This window comes from Amblyraja radiata, chromosome 25 (genome assembly GCF_010909765.2).
Source record: "Amblyraja radiata isolate CabotCenter1 chromosome 25, sAmbRad1.1.pri, whole genome shotgun sequence".
Lineage (NCBI taxonomy): Eukaryota > Metazoa > Chordata > Chondrichthyes > Rajiformes > Rajidae > Amblyraja > Amblyraja radiata.
The window spans coordinates 16,949,579-16,971,409 of record NC_045980.1 but is presented as its reverse complement, the minus strand read 5'-3'; the positions used below and the strand labels follow the sequence as shown (position 1 = coordinate 16,971,409).

At 43.9% G+C, this 21,831-nt stretch overlaps 1 protein-coding gene across 1 annotated transcript in view; it reads right to left on the bottom strand.

Annotated features, from left to right (window-relative positions):
- cux2 (cut like homeobox 2) overlaps positions 1-21,831 on the bottom strand; it is a 277,032-nt gene that overhangs the window by 15,381 nt on the left and 239,820 nt on the right. The window contains exons 11-17 of the mRNA XM_033043025.1: positions 18,478-18,669; positions 14,708-14,766; positions 11,017-11,065; positions 10,728-10,785; positions 6,154-6,822; positions 4,571-4,672; positions 2,784-3,559 (exon numbers count right to left, since the gene is read on the bottom strand). Coding sequence (XP_032898916.1) covers positions 2,784-3,559; positions 4,571-4,672; positions 6,154-6,822; positions 10,728-10,785; positions 11,017-11,065; positions 14,708-14,766; positions 18,478-18,669 — 1,905 coding nt within the window. The remainder of the gene's footprint in view (positions 1-2,783; positions 3,560-4,570; positions 4,673-6,153; positions 6,823-10,727; positions 10,786-11,016; positions 11,066-14,707; positions 14,767-18,477; positions 18,670-21,831) is intronic.

Below are 21,831 nucleotides of genomic sequence, written 5' to 3'. Positions count from 1 at the left end.
ACATAGAACATGGAACATTACAGAACAGAACAGGCCCTTTGGCACACATTGTTCAAGCTCCAATGCCACTGTTTTGTGACCTTGCACAACTTGCTTCAGTTCATTTTCACTTCTTGATGAGAGTATAGAAGCTTTAGACTTCAGACTTTAGCGATACAACGAAACAGACAACTTCAGTCCACCGGGTCCTCGCCAACCAGCGATCAACTAGCAATATCCTTCACGCTAGGGACAACTTGCAAATTTTTTTAATAGCCAATTAACCTACAAACCTGTACGTCTTTGTAGCAGTGCGGAAGGAAGCTGGAGCACCCGTAGAAAACCCACGCTGTTACAGGGAGAACGTACAAACTCTGTACAGACCGCACCCATAGTCAGCATCAACCAAGGTGGCGATTAGAATACATCTCCTTAATAAAGGTCGAGGTTAGGACCGCAGTTATACAGATAGCTACGTGAGACATATTTGAATAGGATGCATCCTCCCTCCGTTGAGTTGTAAATCTCCAATGACAACCATGCAACTACAATGGACCCATTGGCGTTCAAACTCATGCTGGAAGCTAGGAAGACCAAGACTTATGTTCCCTGGATAGAAGCGATAACAGAGATGGCACAGTAGCGAAGCTGGTAGAGCTGCTGCCTCACAGTGCCAGGGACCTGGGTTTGATCCTGACCTCGGGTGCTGTCTGTGTGAAGTTTGCCCGTTCTCCTTGTGACAGCGTGGGTTTCCTCTGGGTGCTCCGGTTTCCCCCACATCCCAAAGGTGAGCGGGTTTGTAGATTAATAGGTCTCTGTAACTCTCCCCTAGTGAGCGAAGTAGTATATTAACATATACTAAATGTATAATAGTGGTATATATTATACATTACATATAGTGTATATACTGTATAGTATTATACTGTATACATATATACACTATATATAATGTGGTACATAGGCCTCTGGTGAGACTGCAGGTGGAATAGTGTGTATGCAAAACACAAAGTGCTGGAGGAACTCAGTAGGTCAGACAGCACCTGGGGAGGGAATGGCCAGGTGATGTTTTGGGTCGGAACCCTTCTTTGGACTCGAGTCCCCTCCCAGAATGTCAACTGTCCATTCCCTCCCCAGATGCTGCCTGTCCCGCTGAATTCCTCAATGTCTCGCGCTTTGGGCTCTGCTCAAGATTCCAGCGTCTGCAGTCTCTCATTGTCTGAATAGTATTGGCTGGACTCCCAGCCAAAAGAAGAACATTTACGACAGAGGGAATGTAACAAATGTTGACCGGCATGGTCCCCGAGACGGTGGCTGGTTGAGAAGTTCAACAAATTGGACCTAGACTCTGAAGGGTAGGACAACGCGAGTTGATCCCGCCAGGACTCCACTGGGCTTAAAGGGGCAGATACAGGGCTGGGTAACAACAACCACAGTCTCAGAATAATGAGCCAGTTATTCAGCACTGAGATGAGAAGAAATGCCGTCATTCGTAATCTTTGGAATTCTTTACTTAAGATGGCGGTGGATGATCAGTCATTGGTACATTCCACCAGAGATATTTGGATATTAACTGAATCAAGGGCCATGGAATTAGTGTGAGAAGGTGAAACTCAGCGGGGGCATAAGATCTATTTATAGTATAGGCGAGCAGGTGGTGGAGGCTGTAGCTCCTTCTTCTGTTATTTATACGGCAACTGTTTGCCACCTGTCCTCACACAAATCTCACTGTGTCCCTCTGGTAATCACTGAACCTGAACCATGATAGTATGAGAGACTATTGATCTGAACAAGCCTCTTGCACTGATTTGTTAGATGATGATATCTTCCGAGATGGACAAACATATGAGGAAATATCTTCCGAGATGGACAAACATATGAGGAAAACCATTACAAGAATATGGTTAGATTAGAGATGCAGCATGAAACATAGAAATTAGGTGCAGGAGTAGGCCATTGGGCCCTTCGAGCCTGCACCGCCATTCAATATGATCATGGCTGATCATCCAACTCAGTATCCTGTACCTGCCTTCTCTCCATACCCCCTGATCCCTTTAGCCACAAGGGCCACATCTAACTCCCTTAAATATAGCCAATGAACTGGCCTCAACTACCTTCTGTGGCAGAGAATTCCAGAGATTCACCACTCTCTGTGTGATCACTAATGCACCCATTATTTCTGGGGCTACTTCCTTAAGTACTCTGGGATGCAGCCTATCTGGCCCTGGGGATTTATCGGCCTTTAATCCATTCAATTTACCTAACACCACTTCCCCGCCAACCTGGATTTCACTCAGTTCCTCCATCTCATTTGACCCCCGGTCCCCAGCTATTTCCGGCAGATTATTTATGTCTTCCTTAGTGAAGACAGAACCAAAGTAGTTATTCAATTGGTCTGCCATGTCCTTGTCCCCCAAGAAAACAGGCCCTTCAGCCTACCGAGTTCACGCCGACCAACATCAATCACACGTTCTTTGTTATCCCACTCTCTCATCCACTCCTGACACACTAGAGGCAATTGACAGAGGCCAATTAACTTGCAGACCAACATGTCTTTGTGATGTGGGAGGAAACTAGAGCACCCAAAGAAAATCCACGCGGTCACAGGGAGAACATACAAAATTCGCTCAGATAGCGCCGAAGGTCAGGATTGAACCCGTGTCTCTGGCGCTGTGAGGCAGAGGTTCTACCAGTTGTCTAAAGTGAAATCATGAACCCCCCACACTATTCCTCTTCCCTAGATATTTCTCTTTCCAGCTTGGCAGGGCAGGGAAATTCATTCCGAGTTGATTTGTCTGGCCGCTTACCTTTTCACCAAAGATTCTCTGGCAGATTCCATTTTTGGCCAGCTTCTCTTTAACTAGTCTGGTCAGCTCCAGAGTGTCCACTTCTCGATACATGTACATTTCGTACTGCTCTGGAGTCAGTGGAGGTACGGTTGGTTTCAGCGACCGGGGGACGTAGGTGGGGAAGACGGAGAGCTGTCCCGTGCTCTGAGAGTCTGGGCTGCCTTCGCATTTGATGTCCGCGACCTTGTTGGCAGCTTCCAAGGCGGCCGGCTGTTCCTCGCCGCTCTTGCTGCTCTCGCTGGGCTCTGCCCGCCACTGCCTCACCGCTCCCGACGTCCCTGACGAGCCGCAGGAGGAGGACGACGGGGAGGGCGAGACCGAAGCGTACAATCTGTGAGCCACGTTCCTCTCCGTGGCCCAGTGCTGGTCGAAGTAGGAGCCAGCGTCACCGATCTCCGACTTCACCTTTCGTATGATGCTCTGCACAAAGGCCGCGGGTGACACCACGCTGAGAGGAGTCTGAGAACTTTTAGTTGCAATGCCTTCCTCCTGCTTGATGGAGGGGGTAAGGGGAACTTTGCTTGTGGCTGGTAAAGCTTCCACATGCGGGGTTACTGCTGCATTGTTGCTGCTGCTGCTGCTGCTACTCCGGGTCTCCATCTCCAGCAGAACTTGCTGCTCGGCCTGCATCTCTCGCCGGGCCTGCTCCAAGATAGACCGAATCGCATCATCAGAGCCAGCACTGCTGCTGGAACTTGCACTGCATACAGGCAAGGGAGAGCTTTTAGATTCAACTAAAAGGAAAAGAGAAAGTCAGGTTTTTTTAAAGCATTCTTTCGCTCTCAAGTACCAATAACTATATATTTTTTCCAAATGCGGGTGGAAGTTGTGACTCACAGCAGCGCTTACAAAATATTAAAAAATAACACTTTACGAGATGCAAAGGAGAACTGGAAATGAAGTATTTATTGAAGGTCTCCAAAAATGCATCTTGTGAAAATAACTAAGCTGACTTTGCTTTCATAAGTCATAGGAGCAGAATTAACTCATTCAGCCCATTGAATCTGCCCCGCCATTCAATCATGGCAAATCTATCTTTCCCTCTCAACCCCATTCTCCTGCCTTCTCCTCAAAACCCCTGACACAATTATTAATCATCTGTCAATTTCAGCCTAAAAAATATTCAATGACTTGGCCTCCACAGTTGTCTATAGCAATGAATTATACAGATTCACTGACTAAAGAAATTCCTCTTCACTTTTCTAAATGTACGTCCTTGTATTCTGAGGTTGTCATGTAGACTCTCCTACTAGTGGAAATGATGCAACCTATTCCCAGGAACAAACACAAAACGTTGAAGTAACTCAGCGGGTCAGGCAGCATCTCTGGAGGACATGGATAGGTGATGTTTCAGGTTGGGACCCTTCCCCAGGCTGAAGGTCCCAACCTGAAACCTCACCAATCCATGTCCTCCAGAGATGTTGCTTGCTCGACCTGCTGAGTTTCTTCAGCACTTTGTGTCTTTTTTTGTAAACTAGCACCTGCAGTTCCTTGCGTTTCTTTATCCCCAAAAACACAATCTTAACCCGAGCCTCAGTGATATCTTCCTCCTGCACACAATGTGACATTGAATTAGACTTCACAAAGCAGCTACTCAAAACTCTGACATTTATGATTAAACAGCCTGTCAGCTGATGAACTTCTCCACAAAGATCTAATTTGCCTTCATGTGGTTTCGTTTTAAGGAGCCGCAGATCGACAATCCTAACTCAAGCACATCTGGATTGTTTTTCCCAATTACTCACCAGTTTTCTGAGTCTGAAGCTCTTTCTTTGCCTGCTCCAGGATATTTTTAATGGCATCATCTGATCCGGTTTCTGGAGTCCGAATCCTCGGAGTTATACTCCCTGCAAAAACAAAAGATGCATGAAAACTGTTTCTTGCACTTTACCCATGTAAATTAGAAGACAAAAAAGCAACAACACGGAGCTTAATTTAATTACTACCTTCACTGGATTGGAATAAGGTCCCCCAAGAGTTTCGTTTTGTAACTCAACAATATCTTTGGTAAGATTTCCACTTCTGAATGATCTAGCATAGGGTAATTTAAAATATTTCATGTTTTCTTTTCCCCACCATTGTGACATATAATGCCTAGTGCTGCTGTGATTTCAGCTGAGCTGGTAAAACATATAATCTGGAGTCACAGCTTGTATTGAAAATTACACCCATCTGAATAGTCCTTTGTGAAGGATTACAAGTAGTTGCATATACAGTAAGACATGCAATGAACTCTGTGTACAAGATGGTCACTGCTCATTCAGGCGGGTGTTACTTTAATTTTAAAATATACCAACCAAATTTTCCCTCAGTATGAAGATAGAGACAAAGTACTGGAGTTACTCAGTGGGTCAGGCAGCATCTGTGGAGAAAAAGGATTGGTGGCATTTTGGGTCGGACGCCTTGTTCAGTGAAGGATTGCGACACAAAACGTCACCCACCCTTTTTCTCCAGAGATGCTGCCTGACCCACTGAGCTACTCTAGCACTTTGTGCCTATCTTCAGTGTAAAGCAGCATCTGCAGTTCCTTCCTACACTTGCCATCAGCATGTTTGGCCATTCCTTCCTCCCTCCCTGTTCCCATCGAGCAGGAGCTAGAGAAGCTTGAAAGTGCACACAACCAGACTCAGGCTTCTTCCCCTCTGTTATCAGGCTTCTTCCCCTCTGTTATGCCCTTCTGAATGGTCACCACCTCTCCCTCTAGTTCTATGTTTCACTCCCCACCTTCTTTATCTGTTTCCACCATCCCCACCCATCTCATCTGACCATCAACCCCTCCTCACCTTTATCCACCTATCACTTGCCAGTTCTTGCCCCACCCCTTCCTCTCACCTCTTTCTACCAGCTCTCCCTCCTAAACCATCAGAAGGCACCCACTCCGAATGTTATCCGCCCATTCCCTCCACAAGGACTAGGGGCAGCACAGTGGTGCAGCTGAGGAGTTGCAGCACCAGAGACCCAGGTTCGATATTGACTACGGGTCTTTTCTGTAAGGTGTTTGTACGTTCTCCCTGTGAGTGAATGGGTTTTCTCCGGGTGCTCCGGTTCACTCCCACACTCCAAAGACGGACAGGTTTGTAGGTTAATTGGCTTCGATAAAATTGTAAATTGTCCCTAGTGTGTAGGATAGTGCTAATGTATGGGGTGATCACTGGTCAGCGTGGACTCGGTGGGCCGAAGGGCCTGTTTCCTTTGCTGTATATTTGAAGTCTAAAGTAAAGATGCTGCCTGACCCGTTGAGTTCCTCCAGTACTTTATTTTCAACTCTCAGATCTTATTACTCCAAGTTTCAATCAGACAGACAACTGGCGTAAGCCCGTGTACATACCTCTCTGCCGCACTTGAATAGTTCGAAGGGCAAGGATGTTTTGTTCGTCAGATAAAAACTGCTTCATCTTAATAAAAGGTTCCTTCCCTTTAACTGTAAGCTTATGCCATGGCTTAGGTCTGGCAAGAATCTCACTGACAGATCCTTGTGATAACCCCAGGACATAGTGTCCAAACACACGCTGTCCAATGTTGTGCCTTAGGAGTTGGTCTTTAACCTGAAAAGCAATGTCAGCTGTCTCTACATGTTCGTCATCACCAGCACTTGAGCCGCTGCCCTCTGACTGGTCACTTGGTTGGGCAGCTTCACTGTTGCTGGAACTGCTCCCTACGATTAGCGCTCCCTTGGCAGAGTAGAGTGCAGTTGGGTAAACCACTGTATTTACAGCCTCTTTCGAGTACAAGGGAGACATCAGTGGCCTGTGATGCAAAGGCTCTGGAGAAGACTTATCGCTTGTTTTGATCAAGGGGATTGGAGAGAGGGGGAGTGTTCCTGATGGTTCGGGTCCTTGGGTTGACACGTGTGTTGGGATGGCCTTTGGAGAGGCTTGCTCGTCTCGGGACCAATGTGGACTTGGCTGAGGGGCTGGTGAAGCATGATCAACACTCGAGGCATCCTTCTCATTGTTCAGAGCGGCTTTCCTGGCACCATCTTCAGGTTGTACCTCATCTGCAGAATTCAAGGAGAGGTTTAAATTACCTACCTCAATCACTGGCATTTCACTCACACACGTGCATCCAATTGGGTGGCACAGTGGTAGAGTTTCTGCCTTACAGCGCCAGAGACCCGCGTTCGATCCTGACTACGGGCGCTGTCTGTGCGGAGTTTTACGTACTACCTGTGACCACGTGGGTTTTCTCCAGGTGCTCTGGATTCCTCCCACATTCCAAAGACATACAGGTTTGTACATTAATTGGCTTTGGTAAAATTGTAAGTGTGCAGGATAGTGCTGGTGTATGGGGATTGCCAGTCGGCGTGGACTCGGTGGGGCGAAGGACTAGATTTCACGCAGTATCTCTAAACAAAACTTAAACTAAACAATTAAATGACAGGGATATAGGAATGAACTGATGCATTCAGAACCATGTATCGACTCAGGTGAAGAACCTCATCCATCAGCAGGTTAGACACTTGGGCACATGTCATGAATAACATTGGATTGTTTAAGTCCAGGCAACAAAGATCTGTGCTTAACTGAATTTCTGAAACGTGCTGCTATACGTACCCATGCACTTGCTCAATCCCACACACTAGGGACAATTTACAGAAGCCAATTAACCTACAAACCTGCGCATCTTTGGAATGTGGGAGGAAACCGCACGAGGCCACAGGGAGAACATACAAACTCCGTACAGACAGGATCAAACCCGGGTCTCTGGTGCTGTAAGGCAGCAACTCTACCGCTGTGCCACTGTTCCACCCTTTGGTTATAACTAACATCACTTCCATCACCATCAATTTGTTGGTGGGAAACAAATTGATGGTGATGGAAGTGATGTTAGTTATAATGGAGAACATTCCCTGCTCCCCATCACCACTAGACAGTGTTGAGTCAGTGGATATTAGACAGGGAGACACTTCGATTCGACTGTGATGCCGCCTAACCCAAGTATTTCATCGGATTTGCCCCTTTCCTCAAGATTGCAGCAGAATTTCCGGGGACTGAAGACTGTGAAGACTGGCTTATGTTAAAAAAAAAATCTTCAAACATTTCTGCTTGTTCGTGCCACTGTGTAGCCCCAGGGATCCAGGGGATTGTTTAAGCAACATTAGACACTCATCATATTGGCTCTCCCAACAGTGTGCTCCCTGATGAAAATGCTGCTAGGTGTTGGCCAGGCACAGATATCACTGGAAACAGCAGACCACGTGGCCTATAGATACTGCCTGCCCTGCAATAAATAGCACAGAAGAAGGCCTGTATGTCTGAAATTGGATTCACAGATAATCAAAATAACTGCAACTTGAACTGAAATTAACACTGATTAACATGTTAATCAATGCAAATTTATTTTGGCATTTCCAGTCACAGAACAAATAGTCTCTTCAAAAAACTTTGCTTCCAAAAATGTTTTCAATTATTCTAATACGAATGTAAACGCAGCTATTTTGTTTTCAATCACGGTTCAATAACGACCTCAGCAGCTATTCATTTCCTTCACAAACCCAAGCACAGTTCCAGTCTTTCGGAAGTTTGCCAGGAATGTGGAGGAAGCAGAGCTTCATCGAATCTCCAAATCTTCAGATCATATTTAGGTGCAACTTTAGACAGCCAACTTTATGAATCTAAATGGTCTTCTGCCGCCTGCAAAGTATCCCTTGGATGTATGGGGGGGGGGAGTAAGACAAAATGCTAACTTGTGTAGAAGTAACATGGCTCTGGATTTAAATGATTCAGCAACTTCCCAGAGGAATGCCTTTACATCAAAAATTCCCTCACATCATTAAAGCATTAATTGTATTCCAGACCTGCATCCATCTACAACCCTGGACACATTCTTTGCCATGCTACTTGATATACAAGTCAGCTTTCAAAAAAATCAACCCAGACAGAGGTTATTGCTGATGTACACTTGAAACCTCACCATCTTAATTTGTTTATTTTCTTCATGGTAAAACTACCAGAATATAAATGTTTCACACAAAAAATAACCAACTGGTTAATGTGTTTAAATGGCAGAGTGTTGCTGTTCCTGTACATTAATCATGCTGTTAGAAATAATAAATTCTGTGTTATATTAATTAGGTTTTGATTTATTTTATTTTACATTTATTTTTACATTTACATTTGCAGATTATTTTGATTTTAAAAGTATTTTCTCTGGAACTAATTTACTGATATACTGTGGATGCCCACTGTGTAGATGAAGTATAGAGATTGTTAAATAATGCACCAGCTGGAAATATTGTTACAAAACAATATAAGAAATGAACAATTGTCACTTTAAAGGGTGAGGCAATGAATGCTTTACCAACAAATGGTGAAGAACATAATGAACACGAGCAGGCCATTTGGCCCATCAAGCCACAGCCCTACCACTCATTAAAATCATGGCTGATCCAATCCTGGCCTCACACCAGCTTCCACCTCCATCCTCATGCCTCCTGACACCCTCGTGCTTTAGATGGCTGTTAAATTCTGTCTTGAATAATTCAGTAGCTCTGCCCCACAGCTTTTTAGGTTAGAGAATTCCAGAGGTTAATTGGCCTCTGTAAATTGCTCAGGTTGTCACGGTAGATGCGAATGGGGATTAACATAGATCCAGTGTCAACAGGTGATCGGTGGTCAGTATGGACTCATAAGACCACATGTTCACAGGACATGGGAGAAGAATTAGGCCTTTCGACTCGTCGAGTCTGCTCCGTCATTATATCATGGCTGATCTATCTTTCCGTCTCAATTCCATTCTCCTGCCTTCTCCTCAAAACCTTTGACCCTTACCAAGCAAAAGCCGATCAATCTGCATCTTAAGAATACCCAAATGACTTGGTTGCCACTGCCGTCTGTGACAATGAATTCCACAGGTTCAGCACATTCCAGCTAAATAAATTCCTACTTATCTCCATTCTAAAGGTACGTCCTTTTATTCTGAGGTGGTGCCCTCTGGACTCGATGGGCCGGAGTGCCTGTATCCCCACTGTCTCTCTAAACTCTGATAAGCCTCTGAGAGAAGAAATTATTTTGCGTTTCCATAGTTGATGCCTTATTCTGAACATCTGGCCCAGGTTTAGGATTACCACATGAGGGGAAACAACGTCTTGGTCCATTCCATAAGACTGATGTTTCAGTAAGATTATCTCTCATTCTTCTTTACTCCAATAAACCCTGCTTAACTTTCCTTCATATCTCGCTCCTCTCACCCCAGGAGCTAAACCCCCAGTGAACTTTCTCTGCTCTGCAAGCACATTAAGCATGAAACCAAGACTCTGTGTCGTTCTCCAGGTGAGTTCTCACAGCACCCTGTGTATTTCCAACAAAAGCTCCCTTTATCCACATACTGGTTAATAAACAAAAGGACACAAAGTGCATGAGTAGCTCAGTAGGACAGCCAGCATCCCTGGAGAACGTATAGGTGACGGAAGGGTCTCGAGAAATGTTCTCCAGAGATGCTGAGTTACTCCAGCACTTTGTGCCCTTTTTTTTGTAAATGTGGGGTGGAATCTGGAGAACACCTTCGGGAGAATGGGGAGAATACGATGGTATCAGAGTAGGATTATCTTAATTAGATGTTTTATGGTCAGCATGGACTGAGAGAGTTGCGGGGGGGGGGGGGGGGTGTTTCTGTGCTGTTTGACTCCATGACTAATAAATAGCTCATTATCTCACTGTATCCAAAGAGACTGCTAGTTATTTGTTTGTAGGTGGGAAAGGCTCCTTGATAATTATCTCCGGCATGAGAAATAAAACTTTCATTTGTCCCACTTGATTCAGGAGAAGAGCACAATTCTTAGTCTGTTTGGACTTCTGTACATGCATACCCAATTTGACACGGAACAGATTAGACTGAGAACAGAGGTGCAATCTTACCCATTTCTGCATATGCATTTGGTTTCTTTCGTAAACATCTCTTCTCAGGGAGGAAGGGTCATCTCTTTTTCTGGCAGAAAGTCCTTGTTATCTTTTTTCCTATCCTGAGCAGCAGGAAATAATTATTCTTCAATCTGGTCATCACTTTGCACATCAAATGAGCTTAGATGATTTCAATGGAATGCCAATGAAAAGTTCCTTTGGGACATGCATTCTGGCACTTCTTACTGAGTGGCTAATTATAGTGAAACGGTGACATATGATTCAATATTAATATTGCAGCTACATTTAATTAAACAAAAGGATGCAAACCACAAGAAAAACAGAATAGTTACCAGGGACGCCCGACTATTGGTGGCTGTTGAGTTTGTCGAGTTGAAAAGGCTGTAAAGAGAATATACAATGCAAGTTTGTGACCTCTGCAGCACATCTTTCACAATTAATTTGACGGTCGTTCTTAGTTTTTCAAAGTAGCATCACCCACTACACCGCTGGATGCCCAGCATTAATTTTCACCATTGTAATTATCTGTAAGACATTGCAAGCAGGTTCCGTAGTGTTGTGATGGCCAGCAATTACGCTGCTATTTTAGAAACTTAGAGGACAGTGAGAGAGGGGAGGTGATAGAAGTGGGCAGTGCGGAGCTGGGGAACAAATAGGTTGGAGGCTGAGATGGGGATATCGCCGAAGGAGATGGAAGCGGGCATTGTGGAGCACAAAAAGACAGTGAGAGGGAGGGAGATAGAAGCAGGCAGTGGCAGGCTGGCAGAACGACAAGGTTGGAAGCTGTGGAGGAGAGATCACCGAAGGAGATGGAAGCAGTTAGTGTGGGGTAAAAGAAGACAGCATCAGCCATTTGGAAATAAGGACCAGTATCCTTCAGGAAGATTGGACACTATCTGTAGAAAGGATTTCATCGCTGATTATTAACCACCCGGTGATGAAATATGTGTCCCACGCCCAAATATTGAAACTGTGCATTAACAAATCATTATTTTGGTTCACAAAGGTAGGCTGGTGGCATTTGTAATATTGCATTCAGCTAACACAAACACTCAAGGCAGGTGGGTATTAGTAGGAAGGAACTGCAGATGCTGGTTTACACCAAAGATATACACAAAATGCTGGAGTAATTCAGCGGGACAGGCAACATCTCTGGAGAGAAGGAATGGGTGACATTTTGGGTCGAGACTGAAGAGTCTGAAGAAGGGTCTCGACCCAAAACATCACCCGTTCCTTCTATCCTTACTCCAGCAGGGTGGTGAATCTGTGGAATCCTTTGCCACATATGGCTGTGGAGGCAAAGTCAGTGGATATATTTAAGGCAGAGATAGATAGATTCTTGATTAGTACGGGTGTCAGAGGTTATGGGGAGAAGGGCAGGAGAATGGGGTTAGGAGGGAGAGATAGATCAGCCATGTTTGAATGGAGTAGACTTAATAGGCCAATGGCCGAATTCTGCTCCTATCACTTATGATCTTTTGTGTCTATCTTCAGGGGAATATTAGACTGGCACAAACTACAAAGATCAAATCTAATCAAACCGAAGGCTTGGGTTTATCTGTACTTAAAAATCTAAAAAGTCTATTTCTAGTTATCTAACTCCATTGGTATAATGATTCAGTTCAAAATGATTTCAGAGTTAAGTTATGCCAGCTGCAAACAGCAGAAAAATAGTTCCTGTTGAACAAATACAGCCAACATTGCCAATGCCGAAGAAGAATTATCTATCTAAAACACTGGTTCCGTTTTTCTAGTCACAGATGCTATCGCACCTGTTGAACATTCTGGGCATTTTCTGTTGCTGCCTCTATTAAATCCCTCTATCCAGGGTGGCACATTGGCTCAGCGATAGCATCACTGCCTTACATCGCCAGAGACCCGAGTTCAATCCTGATCTCGGGTGTAGTCTGTTTGGAGTTTGCACATTCTCCCTTTAATTTTTTCCGGGTGCTCCGGTTTCCTCCCACATCCCAAAGACGTGCAGGTTTGTAGGTTAATTGGCTAATGTAAATTGTTTCCTAGTGTGCAGGATAGAACTAGTGTACGGGTGATCGCTGGTCAGCATGGACTCAAAGGCTGAAGGGCATGTTCGCACACTGTATCTCTAAAGTAAACTAAACTAAATACATTGGATCCATAAAGCAATCATGACATATGCATCATCATGCAGTTGCAAGATACAGAGCTACTTCCGTGACAATAAAGACCAGCGAGAAGTCACAGTAGGTATGTTTGCCTGGTTTAATTGTTGTTCAAGATGTAGGATCCAAAGAGAAAATACTGGAGAAAGCATCTGCACTTGGGATGCATCAGAGATTGGATTCACCTTTCTCACCTCAGTCATTCCCTCTTCCCCCCTCTCCCATTGCACAGAAGATACAAAAGCATGAGAGCATGTATCACCAGATTCAGGAACAGCTTCTTCCCTGTTGTGATCAGACCTCCCACAAGCTAGGGTGCCGCCCCGATCTTCCAATCTACCCCCCTGCGGACCTTGGATATTCTCTCTGTACTGCTAATATTACTGTAACACTACACTCTGCACTCTGGTGTTTTTCTCTTTGCACTTCCTGTTGTACTTGTAAGGCTCGATTGTACTCATGTATCGTATGGTTTGACTGGATAGCGCACGTAGCTCTTAACTGTATCTCGCCACACGTGACAATAATAAACCAATATCCATTTTTAACCACGAGCGTAGAAACATTTGCAAGGTTGCTGCTGAAAGTACTTGTTACATACCGATTTGGAGCAGTGAAACTTATTCATGGAACAATGCATTTTATTTTGTCATGGATTTCCATATGTATCGTGAACAAATACCAAGATTCCATTGAAGATTTTTCAAGCACAGAGTGAAGAATCTTGTTGTGATGCTTGTAATTCGGGGTTAGATAGAACCAATTTATTTGAAAAGGTAGACAAGCATAATTTCAGTTCCAGGGGAATAGAACACTGTCTAAAGGGCCTGTCCCACTATACGAGTTTACCCAAGAGCTCTCCCGAGTTGAAAAAATAATCAAACTCGTGGTAAGTACGTAGAATGTACGTAGCGGGTATGTCAGAGCTCGAGACGTCTCTTAGCGGTTCGTAACGCTAACGGCAGGTACTTGGGAAACGCGGTAAGCTCGTGAAGTTTTTTCAACATGTTGAAAAATGTCCACGAGAGCCCCGAGTACCTAAGAGCGGCTATTACCGTAATTCTCCGAGTTCGAATCAGGAAAACTCGGGAGAACTCTTGAATTACCTCGTACAGTGGGACAGGCCCTTGAGTAAAATTAAACAACTGTAAATTGGTGATCTCCAATTCAAATGTTAGGAAAAGAAGAGGGCATAGCTTTAGAGAGAGGGGCAAAGTTTAAGGGGATGTGCAGGGCAAGTTTTTTTTTTAAACATGCTGTGTGGTGGGTGCCTGGAATATGCTGCCGGGGTGGAGGTGGAGGCAGAGATGATAGTGGCATCTAAGAGGCTTTTAGATGGATATGCAGGAAATGGAGAGATGTGGATCATGTGAAGGCAGACGAGATTACTTAACTTTGCAATATGTTTAGCGCATACATTGTGGGCCGAAGGGCCTGTTCCTGTGCTGTACTGTTCTATGTTCTGTGTTCCATGTTCTAGGGATGTAGTAGAAAACTGAATGACAGAAGAGGAATGAAGAAAGTTCAGAAGAAGAAGATATTTTTTAAGGCGGAGATTGACAGATTCGAGATTAGTAAGGGCTTTGGGGCGAAGGCAGGAGAATGGGGTTGAGAGGGAAAGATAGATCAGCCATGATTGAAGGACAGAGTAGGGCCGAATGGCCTAATTCTGTTCATAGAACGTATTAACCTAATTGATGGACCAAATGGCCTAATTCTGTTCCTAGAACTTATGAGCATAAAAAATGCATAGAACACATTCTGCATGAGGAACAATGTATTTGGTCACGTTTTGTCATTATTCTCTTAGGACCTTCAAAACCTTACAACTAGAGAGATCTAGTTATCCTTGTGGACATCACACAGATATCGAAAAACTTACCTTAATTCGGTTTTACGTTTCTCGTGGTTTAGTTGTGCACACAATTTCCTTTCTAAAGTCTGAAATGGGAGAGAATTATCAGTCAGCAGGTTGTACATACAGTAGTTAATGTTCAACCAAATTTACAACCAAATTAAGAAACCAAATTTCGTTTGAACCTCAAATGATCAACAAATGATATTGTTCAAATGATAACAAATAAATTGTATTGTATTGTATTGTAATGTTCAGCACACACTTTGAATACCTGTGAGTTTAAGGAAAGAAACTAAACGAACGAGTCCATGTGGGAAGAGGTACAGTGCCACTGGGCTGCTCCAAAACAGTTACATTGTGCCACAGAACAGGGCGATGTTGTATCACGTCGCCTTATCACCTCTCTACTCGTTGGTTTACTTCAAACTCACACAATTGCAAACTCCTCTCGGTGCTTTGACAGGTTTGAGGGGAACGTTAATTTACAGCAACTATATTGCATTTTTATAATAAACAATATACTCCTCCTTGCTCCACAACTGGTATGAAATGAAAACAAGCGAGTGCAGCCTGATTGATCAGTGACAAGACCAGATGAGATTAAAATGGAGGCACAAGAAACTGCACATGTTGGAATCTTGAGCAAGAAACAAATTGCTGGCGGAACTCAGCGGGTCAGGCAGCATCTGTGGAGGGAATGGACTGATGCCATTTTGGGTTCAATCCCTTCTCCAGTCCCTCTACAGATGCTGCATTTTGTTTTTCGTAAACCCCACAAGAGATTAACATTTTCCAAGTTCTAAAATGTATTAGTAAATGATGCTGTGCACATTGATGGCACTGATTGAACTAAAAGGAGATGATTCGTCACATTTAACAACTGATCACATGTCCTGACAACACACAGGTGAGCAAAACATAAAGTGCTGGAGGAACTCAGCGGGTCAGGTCGCATCTGTGGAGGGAATGCCTCCAGCGGCTTCAAGATTGGTTGCAGGAGGTGGCCCCAGGACACAAAGATGGCCGTTGGGAAGAGAACGATGCCTGTTTGCAGGCCGATTCGGTCGAGGATGACAGAGGAAGACCCTGCAGGAGCCTGGGGTTTGCCTGGATCGGGATCCGCTCCTGTAGACCGTGCGCATGGGCGGAGCGGACTCTGGAAATGGCGCCAAAACATGGTCCCGTGATCGCAATACCATTAGTTTCAATATAATTATGGAGAGGGTCAGAACTGATTTTTGATTGGAGAAAGGCTAACTTTGATGAGATGCGAAATGATTTAAAAGGAGTGAACTGGGACATGTTGTTTTATGGGAAGGATGTAGAAGAGAAATGGAGGACATTTAAAGGGGAAATTTTAAGAGTACAGAATCTTTATGTTCCTGTTCGGTTGAAAGGAAACAGTAAAAATTGGAAAGAGCCCTGGTTTTCAAGGGAAATTGGACATCTTGTTCGGAAAAAGAGGGAGATCTACAATAATTATAGGCAGCATGGAGTAAATGAGGTGCTTGAGGAGTATAAGGAATGTAAAAAGAATCTTAAGAAAGAAATTAGAAAAGCTAAAAGAAGACATTAGATTGCTTTGGCAAGTAAGGTGAAAGTAAATCCAAAGGGTTTCTATAACTATATTAATAGTAAAAGGATAACGAGGGATAAAATTGGTCCATTGGAGAGACAGAGTGGACAGCTATCTGCAGAGCCAAAAGAGATGGGGGAGATATTGAACAATTTATTTTCTTCGGTATTCACCAAGGAGAAGGATATTGAATTATGTGAGGTAAGGGAAATTAGTAGAGTAGCTATGGATACTATGAGTTTCAAAGTAAAAGAAGTACTGACACTTTTGAAAAATATAAAAGTGGATAAGTCTCCAGGTCCTGACAGGATATTCCCTAGGACATTGAGGGAAGTTAGTGTAGAAATAGCCGGGGCTATGACAGAAATATTTCAAATGTCATTAGAAACGGGAATAGTCCCCGAGGATTGGCGTTCTGCGCATGTTGTTCCATTGTTTAAAAAGGGTTCTAAGAGTAAACCTAGCAATTATAGGCCTGTTAGTTTGACTTCAGTGGTGGGCAAATTAATGGAAAAGATACTTAAAGATAATATATATAAGCATCTGGATAAACAGGGTCTGATTAGGAACAGTCAGCATGGATTTGTGCCTGGAAGGTCATGTTTGACTAATCTTCGTGAATTTTTTGAAGAGGTTACTAGGGAAATTGTCGAGGGTAAAGCAGTGGATGTTGTCTATATGGACTTTAGTAAGGCCTTTGACAAGGTTCCTCATGGGAGGTTGGTTAAGAAGGTTCAACTGTTGGGTATAAATGCAGGAGTAGCAAGATGGATTCAACAGTGGCTGAATGGGAGATGCCAGAGGGTAATGGTGGATGGTTGTTTGTCGGGTTGGAGGCAGGTGACTAGTGGGGTGCCTCAGGGATCGGTGTTGGGTCCTTTGTTGTTTGTCATGTACATCAATGATCTGGATGAAGGTGTGGTAAATTGGATTAGTAAGTATGCAGATGATACCAAGATAGGGGGTGTTGTGGATAATGAAGAGGATTTCCAAAGTCTACAGAGTGATTTAGGCCATTTGGAAGAATGGGCTGAAAGATGGCAGATGGAGTTTAATGCTGATAAATGTGAGGTGCTACACCTTGGCAGGACAAATCAAAATAGGACGTACATGGTAAATGGTAGGGGATTGAAGAATACAGTTGAACAGAGGGATCTGGGAATAACCGTGCATAGTTCCTTGAAGGTGGAATCTCATATAGATAGGGTGGTAAAGAAAGCTTTTGGTATGCTAGCCTTTATAAATCAGAGCATTGAGTATAGAAGCTGGGATGTAATGTTAAAATTGTACAAGGCATTGGTGAGACCAAATCGGGAGTATGGTGTACAATTTTGGTCGCCCAATTATAGGAAGGATGTCAACAAAATAGAGAGAGTACAGAGGAGATTTACTAGAATGTTGCCTGGGTTTCAACAACTAAGTTACAGAGAAAGTTTGAATAAGTTAGGTCTTTATTCTCTGGAGCGCAGAAGGTTAAGGGGGGACTTGATAGAGGTCTTTAAAATGATGAGAGGGATAGACAGAGTTGATGTGGACCAGCTTTTCCCTTTGAGAATAGGGAAGATTCAAACAAGAGGACATGACTTCAGAATTAAGGGACAGAAGTTTAGGGGTAACATGAGGGGGAACTTCTTTACTCAGAGAGTGGTAGCGGTGTGGAATGAGCTTCCAGTGGAAGTGGTGGAGGCAGGTTCGTTGGTATCATTTAAAAATAAATTGGATAGGCATATGGATGAGAAGGGAATGGAGGGTTATGGTATGAGTGCAGGCAGGTGGGACTAAGGGTAAAAAGTTGTTCGGCACGGACTTGTAGGGCCGAGATGGCCTGTTTCCGTGCTGTAATTGTTATATGGTTATATGGTTATGGTGGTGCCTGCATGAGTAAATATGCAAAAATAATTTCATGGTGCAGTTGCACATGACAAATAAAGCACCATTGAATGGATAGGCGAGGTTCTGGGTCAAGAGAAGTAATTGGGCCTGAAACATCAGCAATCCATTCCCTCCACAGATGCTGCCTGACCCACTGAGTTCCTCCAGCACTTTGTTTTGCCGAAGAGTCCAGCATCTGCAGTTTCTTGTGTGTCCAATATCACAGAGACCAAAAAAGGATCTGATGACTAGTTCACTAGAGTGGGTGAGGCTGTTGACAAGATATTTCCTGGCCACTTCGTTAGAACTTTATTTAAGTTACAAAGACTACATGAAAGGCAATCACCTCCACAGCTTCCGTCTTCAGTGCTAGCTGCTGCTCCAACTCTGCGATCTGATTTGCCGAACTCTCCTGAAGGTCATGGAAGGCAGTCTGCAGATGTTGAACCTCTTTCAACAGCCGGATAATCTCCCGGTCCTTAACAACCAATTCTGCCTCCAGTCTCGAACCGGGGCACATCAGAACATTGGCCTGATCCTGGAGAGGAAAGGAAAGAATCCTTTAGGTTGTTTTCCCGCAACTCGGGGCCATAGAGACACAGAGTCATAGCATGGACATGCACTGCATGGACATGTGCAGCATGGAAACAGGCCCTTCGGCCCATCTTGTCCATGCCCATTAAATTGGCATATTGGATTGTCCCATATATGCCTGCATTTGGCTCACAGCCCTCTAAACATTTCTTATCCGTATCTTTGCTCAAACGTCCTTTTCAAAGTTCTAATTGCATCTGCTTCTACAGCTAAAGTTAAAACCTGAATTCCAACTTCATGATTCACCAACATCATCTGCAATTCCTTATTTCACATTTAACTATGGTTATTGGTTTCAATTAGAGTCAAATAGCTGCACAGCATGGGCACAGGTCAAAGATAGACACAACAAGCTGGAGTAACTCAGCGGGGCAGGCAAAATCTTTGGAGAGACAGAATGGGTGACGTTTCGTGTCAAGACCCTTCTTCAGACAGGTTAAGAATAAGGGAAACGAGAGATATAGATGGTGATGTGGAGAGATAAAGAACAATGAATTAAAGATATGCAAAAAATGATGAAAAAGGAAACAGGCCTTTATTAAGCTATTTGTAGGGTGAAAATGAGAAGCTAGTGGGGGGAGGGATAGAGAGTGAGAGAGAGGGAATGCCAGGGCTACCTGAAGTGAGATAAATCAATATTCATACCATTGGGTTGTAAGCTCCCTTTGCAAAATATGAGATGCTATTCCTCCAATTTGCATTTAGCCTCACTCTGACAATGGAGGAGATCTAGGACAGAAATGGACACGGGTCCTTCAGCCCACCTTATCCATGCTGACTAAAGATCCTGTCCCACGGGCGTTATTTGGAAGTCATTTATGCGACATCATTTACGCGTCACGACACACGTGGTGAGACGTGGTGGCGTAGGCAGTGACGCACTGTAGCGCGCGGCGCCCCAGGATTTTGGGATTCTCAAAATCCTCGTGCACCACCTGCGTGACGCGCAAATGACGTCCAAGTGGAACAGGCCCTTAAGTTGGCATATTGGGCTTGTCCCATTTGCCTTCATTTGGCCCATAGCCCTCTAAACCCTTCCTGTCCATATACGTGTCCAAACGTCCAAGTGAAAACATTGCACCTGAAGTCCCCTCTCACCTTCAGCCTATATCCTCTGGTTTTAGAATCCTCTACCCTGTGAGCGTTCACTTCAATGCAAGGTTGTCTTTCACAATTCATTGGAAACCATGGAACAATTACTAAACATAGCTAAAACTAACTTTGCTTTTAAAAGTTTAATTTCTCTGCTACGAACATCACCTATTTTAATAACACTTAGGTTTATAGCAAAATGATTTTACTTTAGAAAAAAGTGAAATACACAAAATGGGTTTATTGAATGTCATGATGAAGCTTAAAATCAGCAGTCAAGGCATTTAATCATTAAAGCAAATTGGAAACGTATTGTGTTCGGTAAGCAGCAGCAGAGAAGAATGCTTTCTTTATTAAGAGCCAGTGTAGCATTGGTTCCATGGGCTGCTTTGACGTGTTTAAAATGCAGTCACGCATCCCAAGCAGATTTTATTATTGGATGCATGACTTTCTGGAGGTTTCACTGGAAATAAAATTATTTTGGTTATCAGGGCCATGCTAACTGGATCTACAACAGGTTACTAACACAGATTTATTTAGGTCTGTTCAGTTTACTATGTTTAGTTCAGATATGCAGCATGAAACAGGTCCTTCGGCCCACCGAGTCCATGCCAACCATTGATCACCTGTTGACACCAGTTCTACAATACACCATGTTCTCACCCACTCCTGAAAGACTAGGGGTAATTTAGGGAGGGCCAATTAACCTACAAACACGCCATCTTTGGGATGCGAGAGGAAACCGGAGCACCCGGAGGAAACCCACACAGTCATAGGGAGAATGTGCAATCTCCACACAGACAGCACCCGAGTCAGGATCGAACCTGGGTCTCTAGTGCTGTGAGGCAGCAGGTCTACCAACAGCACCACTGTGCACTGGTCGAGTTCTGATAATTAATTCTGCTGATGCACAGTCTGTTGTTTAGGAGTTGCTCTGGTTTTCAGCTGGATCTTTAACTTTGGAATAAATAGCTGTGGTCAACTAACTCAAGTATCATAATGTTGGATCAGTTTTCATTTACAAAGATGTGACATTAATTAAAATGTATTTGCAATTATTGAGTACTTGGCATATAATGTTTCTTAAGAGGAGATGGATCATGCCAGTTTTATTAAATCTGGAAATGTTTCAGATAAAACGTCTTAATGTTTTAGATAGATGCTGATACAAAGGGCTAAAATGTCCAAAATCACCAAGCATTTAATCTAGGGACAACATCTTGTGGCCACCACCAAATGTAATGTTATGAATTAGAATACCAGCGCGGGGCCTTAAACACATGGACAGGTCAAAGACCAACTCAAGGAAAAGCTACTATTGTGCCTCCAATTACATTTCTTATCGCCAAACAGTTAAATATCAGAAAACATGCTCCAACTACTGACATCCATCATCAAATAAATGATACGGAAGAACAGTATCGGACCGCAAGATCACGTCAGAAGCAGCATGACTTTAAATGTTAGACGTTAGAGCTACAGCGCGGAAACTGGCCCTTCGGCCCCACCGAGTCTCACCTACACTGGCACAATCACACACACACACGAGAGACTATTTACAATTTTACTGAACCCAATTAACCTATAAACCTGTACATCTTTAGAGTGTGAGAGGCAATCGCAACTCCAGGAGAAAACCCACTTGGTCACAGGGAGAACGTACAAACTCCGTACAGACAGTCAGGATCTCTGGTGCTGTAAGGTAGCAACTCTACCGCTGCGCCATTGTGCTGCCCCTAAATGACGAGCACATTCTATTTTACCCGGTGCTTCCTACGGTTATTCCCCCATTTCACCACTTTTTAAAAATGGTTCCTGGATTTTCATCTTTACTGATGATCCCATACTCTTTGACCTTTCTCTTGACCTTTTCATCATTGACCCCAAAAGCTGAGTATACTGGTCTTTTGCAGTAGACTGACCCTGGTCAGGTGGATAGGTCCTGTCTTAAAATTTCACCTATCCTTGTTCTCTATAGATGCTGCCTGACCCACTGAGTTACTACAGCACTATG